We start from the raw sequence: 10,840 nt of genomic DNA, 5'->3' as shown, positions 1-10,840 counted from the left end.
TTATTATTTTTTAAAGAATTCAGGAAATTTATGTTTATCAGTAACAACCCAACAGCACTAGATGTCTCCCTTTCCTCTTAATCATTCACAACGAAGTTATCAGCCCTTAACTGAAATTTAAATATGTTCACGTTTACCAAAATCCACGATTATAAATACATTTATATCAAGCACCATTGACTATTAGTAATATAAGGCACAATAGTATTGAAATCAGAATTCAAGTTTTACAATATACACTTTATACAATACATGATATCAATAAGCACTTTTTAGTTCAAGGGGGTTCAAGTAAGTTATACAGTATATTATGCACAAGGAACATTATAAGTCAAATTAGAATTTATCTAGACCGTGAATGTGTATTATTTTACTTTTTTTTTTAATATATATATTTTTAGTGTTGTCCTTTTGTCAATAGCACACTGTAAATTGAAAAGAGTAATGAAAAATTTAAAAAATATGAGATAAGTAAATCAGTCAAAATGTAGAGGATATGAATTATGTCACCAACTATGACATCACGATGGAGAACTGTCTCAAGACATTTGGACACTTTGAAAGTTCTTTGTATTCATCCATTCAAGTCAACGCCTGTTTTATACCGGAGCTAAACCAACATGCGCAGAAAATATGAAAGAGATTCACTTGCAGACCTGTCATCTGCGTGCGGGTTGCGTTTGGCCTCTACCACAAGCCACTGGTCAACCCGGTCAGGTAATAAATCACATCCAAGATTACACTTTGCACCCCGGTGCCAGACAGAGCTCACTCACTCACCTTACGTATGGCCTCTAGCTCAATAATACATCTACATTTAAAGGAATTTCTCGCAAGTCAGAGGGACTTGCATCAGAATCCTTTGGAGGAAGGTTAACAACAATGTCTCAAACCACAGTGCCCACTATTACAAAGGAGAAGTGAGTGGATATGACCTAACCTGCCTGGTCCTGTTTATACATACTGTGGTTAAGAAAAACAACACGTTTGCCAAATGTATTTAACAATTCATTTGGCATAAGGAGCACGCAGCATTCAGAAAAACCAGGACAACGCAGTGGTGTGGTCGATTGGTGAATGGCTTAACAGAAGACATGGCTTGATCACGTGAGGGGAAACCTCCGGAATTAGCCGATTAGCTCCATGTCCAAGTGGCCGGTCCTGCTCTGCTGTCTACCTGTAGCTTGCGTGACCCAGCCAAACCCAAGAAATCCTCCGCTAATCCCCCTGCTCCACCCCTCCCCCCACACAGTCAATCTGACGGGTCCCTTATTCTGTAAAAAGATCTTCAGCCTGCGTACTGTTGCTTCTTATGGGCTTTGAAAGCTCCTTTTTCATTCTTTTACGCTTGTTTTTTTTCCCCGGGAAGGATTATTCTCCAGGCTCTCAATGAATCCGGATGTCTTTTTTCCTGATCTCTCCTCGATGTGAGAACTGTGAGGGCTTTCGGTGAAACCATGCGTCGACTTCTCTATGTGCATGTATTCCTATGCTGCCTCAGTATGGCTCGTCCCTTCTGTCCCTCCCAGTGCACCTGTGTCTTCCACGGACGTACTGATGGATCAGGAACAAGGTAAAAAAGTGTATAATAATTGTGCTCACTCATTCACATACACTGGGTGCAATCTGGAAATTTCAAATAAAGCTAAAGATACTTTCATGACATTTTTGCCTAATTAGGTCACATACAAAATAAATGATGAACAAAAAGGTCTTACTGAGTTTGTAAAAAAAGGTAGTTTTTCAAAGTTTATATCATTTTAATAGTCTCATTTCGCACCGTTGACCCATTTGAATTACCATAAAAATAAGTGCATAGCTCTCACACCACTTGGTACGTGATCTGTGTTAAATAAATGGAAAGTAATAAGCACCCACTTAACAAGTCATGTTTACGTTTCTGGTGAGGCGCACAAAGCTTCTAACGTATTAAGCTATTCGGCCTGCATTAGGGTGCGTTAAACACTTTTGGATTTGAATGAGCAATAATTAACTGAGCCATCCATTGCAGTGAAAGTGGAGGAAAATTGAACCAGCGTTAGTGAAATAATCAGCTTTGAATTAAGTTTCTCAAGAACAATAAAAATAGAGGCAAATCTGTCCAAAATCCACCACGTTGCAATTTGTACAGGATGCTCTGACCTGTATTGGCATAAGATATGTTTCCTGGCATGGCACCAATCCATTTATCCATGACAACGACCTAACTGGCCCCTGCGTAATTAGTCCAATTAGTATTGAATCCTATTCCACGAATCATCTCTCTTTTTCTCTCTCTTTGTGGGTCAAGTTAGACGACAGAGAAAAGATTAATTTGTGATGATATATGCTGATTGTAAAACATTGAAAATGTGTTTGTAGTGATACGGCTGAAGTTGACATTACATATGTAGCAGGAAACAGGTTCTCTGCAATACGCAGTTCCTTTTGATGAACAATTCTAATTCCTTGAATAGGTCTTTGTACATGACTACAACGAATTCCTGATATTCCACCTCCTGCAGTGGAGGTCAATCCACATAATCACTCATTTAAGATGACAGTGATTGGCTCTGACCTTGTCATCTAGGAAGTGGACTTTAGATGGACGGGAGTCAGTTCAGAAAATGTATGCCACATCAGGACAGAGAGTCCGAAAGGATGGATGGATACATGGATGGACAGATTCTGTAGATAGATATATGACCTCTTAGATTGATCATTAATTCTTTCAAATATTCACCCGCTGAGAGCAATTGCTTTCTTACAGGAAAAAGGGTTTGAATATGACATTTTCTTTACCTTTTAAAACAGTTTTACTATCTGTCCATAGATATGAATATTTAACCAACTTATCTTCCGTTCTCAGATCTGTGCTCTGCAATGACCCAGACATGTCTGACATCCCTGTCAATGTCCCCGTGGATACGGTTAAACTACGTGTTGAGAAAACCGGCGTACGCAGAATACCAACAGAAGCTTTTTACTACTTGGTGGACCTGCGGTACCTGTGGATTACTTACAATTCCATAACCTCAGTGGATACTGGAAGCTTCTACAACCTCAAAGTGCTCCACGAGCTCAGGCTGGATGGAAACATGATCTCCATGTTCCCATGGGAGTCTCTAAAAGAGATGCCCAGGCTGAGGACACTGGATCTACACAACAACAGACTCACTACTGTTCCCAATGAGGCTATCCCTTACCTCCTCAACATTACCTACTTGGATCTATCCAGCAACAAATTAACAAGCCTCCCTTCTGACCTCATGGATATCTGGCCTCCCTTCAATGGGGCTCCCGTTTCTACCAATTCCTCCCAGAAGATCGTGTTAGGTAAGGAGAAAAGCTTGTCTCTGGCTTGGTTTGACAGGATATAAAGGGCAGGACACTTTTTTTTATTTACTTCGGCAACTCTAGACCATCACCTGCTAATCTAGCTAGACTTGATCTGACTGACCAACACTTGCCCTGGCAGTGAGTGCCAGGACACAGTTTAATAAGCTTATTCCAAACAGTGGCAGAGTTAACGCTTAATTTGTATTATTCATTTATTGTCCTAATTAATGTTGAATGTTTAACTCACCTTGGCTCTTTACAATCCAATCTGGGTTCAAGTTCAGTGGATCAAATAAAATAGAACTGTATTTTAAGTGTAATTGGATCCCATGTAACCATGCTAAATGGTAATTATACAGTACACACTACAAAATATGAATTTCCAGAAGGGTTCTAAAGAGAAGATGATATCTAATGTTTTAAGTATTTGCAAAACATCCAAAAGTCTAGCATCACAGTTTTGTCCTTTTAATGGTACTTTGAAAATTGTACTCAGATAAATCAATTATAAATTTGCTTTTGAACAAGTCATGCGTATCTTTTATAGCTTGCAATTGCTAGGCATTCATTTGAAAAAAGTACTTTTGTTCATGAGGAATGAGGCTTGCACTGTAGTACTGAAGTAGTGAAAAAAAAAAAAAGAACTAACAAACAAAAAAGGGCCTTAAGCTCTATCCAACATTGCTAAATATATTGGCCAGCACATTATCAAAATGGCCATTTGGCAGGTAACTATGTGACAATTCATGTCCAATCTTGAAATCATAAAATAAATTTTTTTCAAAGTTACACCTACAGGACAGAAATGGATTGTCAACAAAACAATCAAAGTTTAAAAAAAAAAAAGTTTTCTACATTTCAGCATCATTAAGCCCTGTTTATTGTCTATCAAGGATTCTAGATACCGGCATATATAGAGGGAAGTACTGTTACTTTAAATCATAAAATAAGTTTCAAAAAGTATGATTAGCAACAAATGGCAGAAACTGCTAATTGCTTTGACATTTGCTTTTTTGTGGCCGAAATGTCTTAACCATGGCGACTTGGTAATAGCACAATTTATCACTGCTGACAAACAGACAAGGGACATTGGTGGGTGAGGAATAATGCCAGCAGGAATACTTTGTCTCCAAGCAGGACGGGTTGGACTGGAAAAGAAGATTTTTCTAATTTGTCTAATACTAGACTAAACACTGAAAAGAATATGAAGTTGATGTGGTGTGTAAATATTTGCAGCTTTGTGATCACCATTTTCATTAATTGCAATATTGTTCATCAACACAACCTTTTTTTGTTGGGTGCATTTTGTTACTTACATGTAGGTGCACGTGTGTTCGCTGTAACTGCGTAGCACTGACGGTGGGAGGGATATTGTTAATGAGATTGTTTAAGGACAAGCTAGCTTATCCTTGCCACAAGAGCTGGCTGTGTGAACAGTTGTAGCTGAAGGAGAAACAGGATTAAGCAGTGGGGGGGGGGGGGGGAATAAAGAAGACCATGCGCAAAGAGCTTCTTTAGCACATCCTAAAAGCATTTTCTATTTGTATTTTATGAGAGGTACCTCATTTTAACTGCTTTGTATCATTTGCCAACTATACTTACTTAAGTAGAAATAAATGTATTTTTTAAAATTGAAAACTAAAATTTAGTTTGGACCTAAAATGATAAATTCCCAAACAAATGTTCCTTTTACAAAAATACTTCTGATAAGTTCAAAATGAACACATGGTTATTAATGTGTTTAGCCGTTAGTGAGCTATTAATGTTTATGGTAACAGAAAGGCTTATGCAAACTGGAGGAAGGCCAGAGGCAGCTTAGGCGCTCTGCCACTGTTAAGACAAACTAATCTGGTTAAAGGGCTTTCATACGCACTAGTACATGTGCTTACCTATTGCACCTGTGCAGCAGGTATTTACAGGAAGTTGTAAATGAGTTCATATGATAGGTTCACTTCCACAGCTCTTGAGAAAACCAATGGTGGTTGTTAAATGAAGCTACAGCAGTGTTGTTCATCGATATACATCATTAGATGTTTTTAAAAAAGGTTTCTATGTAACTAGTTTGCCTTGCTTCCATGAAGATGTGCATCCATGTCTGGGAAATAAGAAACACTTGTATTAAAGCTGCCTTTATGACTTTAATCCATTTTAAGTAGTTAAAAAAAAAAGTATATTAGTTGTTTTACAAATTTGTCTCCCACCTCCATTTTACTGTTCACTGCCTTATCAGCATCCTATACTCTTTCTAGTATGTTAAAAAAAATACATTGAAGCTATATAGCATTTAAAGAGATGGTGTTTCACACTGAATGACCATTATTCTTCTTATCTTTTCACCCTCAGGCCTTCAAGATAATCCCTGGTACTGTGACTGCAAAATCTCCAAGCTGATTGAGATTTCTAAAATGGCAGACTCGCCAGTGGTGTTCATGGACTTATTCCTGACCTGCAGTGGACCAGAGAATCTGGCTGGCGTCCTTTTTCAGCGTGCGGAACTTGACAATTGTATAAAACCATCAGTCATGACTTCGGCAACCAAGATCACGTCTACCTTGGGCAGTAACATTCTCCTACGATGTGATGCCACAGGGATCCCGACACCAACTCTGTACTGGACCAAGTCAGGTGGCTCGCAAGTCAACAGCACAGGTATCACATGTAGTCTCTGGAAAGTTTAAGATTTTAGAATAGTTTTAAAATGTACTGAGGCTTATATCTTTTGTAACCTATTGCGTGAAGATTTTCAGTACCTGATGCGGAGGAAGCATTAAGCTGCACTGGGTTTGTGACACAAGGTCATAATCCTTTTGAAAAACAGGTAAAGCAGGTCAAGACTTGGTAAGACTTACTCAACACTGACTTTTGTGTTCTTTTTCCACCCTTTAGTTCAGGAGTCACCTGGGGAGGGCGTCAGGTGGTCCATCATGAGCGTGCATGGATTAATGTACAAAGACGCTGGAAACTACAGCTGCAAAGCCAAGAATGTTGCCGGCAGTGCAGAGGCAACCATTTCTCTGTTGGTTGCTGGTAGCATTAGTACCACAATCCCCCCAGTGGGGCCCAGCATCGCAACTGGACCAACCAGCCAAGGCACAACATTTAACCCCACAACAGACATTACCGACTTGCCCTTTGTAACCTCTACAGTTCTCCCAAGAACCTCCACACCACAACCTGCTGTCCCCAAGAGGCCGAAAACTACCCCAAGCAACGGTTTACAGAAAGGATCACTCAAACAATCAAAGTCCCAGCAAGGAGGCAATGGGCGGAAGCTTGCAGCAGATGAAAAAAGCAAGAAAAGTGATGCATCAAAGTCTATCAAAGACCTAAAGATTGTAGAGGAAACATCTGACAGTGCAGTGTTGCTCTGGACAGCAGATGGTTTACAGAAGGATGCCCCACTTACAGTTGTATATTCACCCTATGGTGAGGATGAAACCAAAAGGACAGAGGAGACTAATGCGGGCAGTGGAAAGGTCCTTCTAGAGGGACTGTCAACTGGAATGAGGTACTCGGTTTGCCTCGTAGCAAAAGGTAGCGATGCCGGAAAAGATCCTTGCATTGACTTCTACACACTGGACACTGTAGAGGATGGTGGGCAGAACCAGCTTTTCACCATCATAAGCGGCATCGCCTGTGCTTTGGTTTTGCCTCTTATTGCTCTGTTGCTCTACAAGATTCTGGCTCTCTACTGCAAAGGACCCAACCCATCTTCGGATGAGGAAGAACTAGAAAAAGAAAGCTACGTCAAGTTCGAGACAATATCAATGAAACAACGAACTCTGAACTCTCATCCAACTGAGCTTTGGGCAAGGAGAGCGACCAATGACTCGGAGCGAATGCTCCTTTGCTCCAGGTCGAGCATAGACTCTCAAATGACCTATAAGAGTGACAGTTCGCGATCCGAGTATCTCTGCTGACGTCAGGAATCCATGGCCAATGACCCAAATGCCACATTAGAAAGACATTATATGACATATTATTTATATGCCTTTTATGACACAGATAATATATTAACTATGAAATTAGTTATACATTTTTTAAAATTGTGTTTCTGTGGGGTGATTCAGGTGGTTTAACACTTTTTTTCGCCCCTTCCCATCAACTATCAGTTTATAAAGATTTATATAATGATTTATTTGACTTTGTTAACAAGCCAAGATTCGAGGGATGCTGTTTTTTAAAACCAAAATCTGATTAGCCAATTGCTGACATTTATTTTTTCACATCCTTATATATTTCGGAGCCTTATATTTCATTTTAAAAAATAAATATTTGTCACTACAGCACAGCACCTTTGTTGGACTAAATCGTAACTAGTACCATACAAGGAGCCTGTCAGTTAACTGTGTGTAGTGTCCAATGTTATTTCTATGCCAAAGTTTAAGTGTCAGATATGAATATCATGTGGTGTGTCAAGCAGGACCCATTAACATCTCCCCATCACATTTACAACTTCATTGTTGTGTTAAGCATTAAACGTACTGTTGCCTTACTGGACAAGAATGCACCATCAGTGTGTTTGATAGGATATGTGACTTGTCTGGTAAATCACTGTTCCTATGAGTTCATGTATATATTTGTCCATGAATTGAGTTGTACTTTTTTATTATTAACCATTAATAAAAACTGTTTTATTCCATGTGTGTCATGTACTTGTAGCATGTGCATCCGAACAGGTAAGTGCATTCATTCATTCATTCATCGTCTACCGCTTTATCCATTTAAGGGTCGCGGGGGGGCGCTGGAGCCAATCCCAGCTAACATTGGGCGAGAGGCGGGGTTCACCCTGGACAGGTCGCCAGCCTATCGCAGGGCCACATACAGATACGGACAATCATTCACTCTCACATTCACACCTACAGTCAATTTAGAGTCTCCAATGAACCTAACCCCATTCTGCATGTCTTTGGAGTGTGGGAGGAAGCCGGAGAACCCGGAGAGAACCCACGCATACACGGGGAGAACATGCAAACTCCACACAGAAAGGCCCTGGTTGAACCGGGATTCGAACCCAGAACCTTCTTGCTGTGAGGCGAAAGTGCTAACCACTACACCACCGTGCAGCCCTAGGTAAGTGCATATTGCCTCCAAATAAAATAGGTCACTTAAATTTAATAATTTTACAAAATTAAAAAGAAATGTTGCCCTTCAATGGGTTTTATTTTAATAGAAGGCTACCAAAACCTACAGCACTTATCCTTAATTATATAACAGCAAGTCTCTAATAGTCATTTTGTCACAGCTCCCATTAGACATGTCACATTAGGAAAAGCACAGGTGTAAATAATGAAATTATTATTATTATACATTATTACTGGGACTGTTGAATAGAACAAAGGCATCATTTTCAATGTTAATCACTGTTATCAGGACAACCGGGGCCAAGTCAAAATTTCACCACAGTGCATAATTTTAACATTTAAATTAGCAAGTAACACTTAAGTGGTTATGATACTCTTCACCTTCAACAGGTGAAACTAAATTGCAGTGTTACAATGCACACAGTACATAATGTACTGTGAAGATACGTACATCATGCTATCCTCCCTCTACACCATCTTTGTGTGTATTGTATATCGCTGTCCATGTTGGTTATGCTTCAGCTCAGGCAGAGGCACGCAGTCGCCAAGAAGAGAGAGAGTGCCTGGAATAAAATGTATATAATCTATTATTAATCAAACAATACTTTATGTAGACGCAACAAATAGAGGTTGCTAATAGTTAAACGTATTATCAGTGTTATTTATGAAGCGACATGAGCACAGACATGCACATAGACATATCAAATGTGCTCACTCAGTGATGAACAACAGAAGGCATAATTCATCCTGAAAATCAATAGGTTACACTTGTCACGTCATTTGTCTCTAAATCCCGATAAGACGATGGGTAGACCTGGGAAACTGTTCCCATGGATACCTCTGTGCCACCATCTGTATGAGCCTGCAGCAATAAGTAATCTCTAATGCCAGCTGTGCTGTTATTATGGCAACAGCCAGGCTGCCTTAACAAACAGAATGAAGGGTTGGTAGACAGGCATGTGCTGGGCTGCTAACGATAGATAAACCATGACTGGACAGACGGTCTGTTAATGAATCTATCATTTTGTCTGTCTCTTTTTTCCTCCTTCTCTGTCCCCCTGGTCCTCTTGCCTCAGAGTTATCCATCCTCCTAAGCTGACAATTCATCTTTTGGATATGAACAGATTCAATACATTTCTCATTTTTACTCTAATTTCACAGTTGCCACTCGGGCAGTGGTCCATCAAAGGAAACCCAGACACAGCAACTGGAGGAGAGATGCTTCACTTCTCTAGAGACTTCACAGTCGCATCACAAATCTTCCTGGAAATCATGAACAGTGACATTACAGAGCAGTGGACACTAGAACTGGACACGTAATTATTTACAGAATATAACAATGAGGTTAGAAGAAAAAAAAAATGCTGTGAGGTGGTTGTGGAAACATTTCTTTGGACATACGAAAAGAAGCGGTGCCCATAAGATAGATTTGCTTCGAACTTGAGATGAATGTACAACAAACTGATCCTTTGCCCTTCCAGTCAGAGGTCAAGCACAAAGCCACAAAGAAGCTTGATACGTCTGGACAGTCGATCTCAAGCGTGCCACCAATTAACCTTACTCTCAAAATAACACCAAAGATTATAGAGACACTGGCCCTAGGGGAAAACGAAACAGAATGCGTACATGTATTGAGTATTGAGTGGAAATATCGAATTGATGATGGGCCTGGTACCAGCAGGTGTCCTGATGACCCTGGTCAATATTTTATCAAACATTAGTACAACAATATACAGTAATAATTATAATTTGAAAAACCAAACAGACTACAGACATGCCAGCAAATGTTGAGCATGACATTATCTCGATCAGGAGTCACACAGACTCAAACACTTTCTTTCTTGAAAGTGAGTCACCCAGTTGGAATCAATGAAGAGCAATGACATGAGGTGGCATTTAATATGTCTGCAGTATCTACACTGCTGCTTCTTACACACGCTCTTTGCCCTGATGATTCAAACCCATGTGCGGTTGTCATTCAGTCCAATACTCACCTGAAGTGACATAACAGACATTAACATTTTCATTGTTATCTGCAGAGGTTGACACCGTGGGAAAAGGTCAGTGCCCTTCAGACGTCTGACATTAGTCCGGAGACAAGGCAACTTTCTCAGCCGTGTAAATCTTCTACTTCTCCTCTACGCGGCTTACTGGTGACGTGGTGGCCGACAATATCCTAGTCATGGCGGGTATGAATAGAGGTTTTGATTCCTGCTGTCTGTTAGTTGTTCTCCTGGGTAAAAGGAGGGTAAACAATCTCGGAATAATCGGCTCCACTCCTGCTCAATTCTCAATAAATGACTTATTTCACCGATTCTCTCTGGGAGCCAAATGGACGTCAACAGGAGACAGTCTGACACACTAACGTCTCATTCACACACAGGACGCAAAACAGACTGTCCATTGTTTGTGTGTGAGAGGTATGTATAAATTATACT

The 10,840-nt window shown here is 40.1% G+C and overlaps 1 protein-coding gene and 1 long non-coding RNA gene across 8 annotated transcripts in view; one reads left to right on the top strand and one right to left on the bottom strand.

Annotated features, from left to right (window-relative positions):
* Window positions 1-10,840, bottom strand: part of LOC118319912 — a 68,559-nt gene that overhangs the window by 36,080 nt on the left and 21,639 nt on the right. The gene's annotated exons all lie outside the window — the stretch shown is intronic.
* On the top strand, window positions 360-7,960 carry lrit3a (info leucine-rich repeat, immunoglobulin-like and transmembrane domains 3a). The gene is made up of 4 exons (XM_035650615.2): window positions 360-1,573; window positions 2,849-3,315; window positions 5,662-5,967; window positions 6,205-7,960. The coding sequence occupies exons 1-4, from the start codon at window positions 1,458-1,460 to the stop codon at window positions 7,236-7,238; spliced, it is 1,923 nt and encodes a 640-aa protein (XP_035506508.1). The 5' UTR covers window positions 360-1,457; the 3' UTR covers window positions 7,239-7,960.

This window comes from Scophthalmus maximus, chromosome 9, assembly GCF_022379125.1.
Source record: "Scophthalmus maximus strain ysfricsl-2021 chromosome 9, ASM2237912v1, whole genome shotgun sequence".
In the NCBI taxonomy this organism is placed as follows: domain Eukaryota; kingdom Metazoa; phylum Chordata; class Actinopteri; order Pleuronectiformes; family Scophthalmidae; genus Scophthalmus; species Scophthalmus maximus.
The sequence above is the reverse complement of the archived record's forward strand: the minus strand, read 5'-3'. Positions and strand labels throughout refer to the sequence as shown.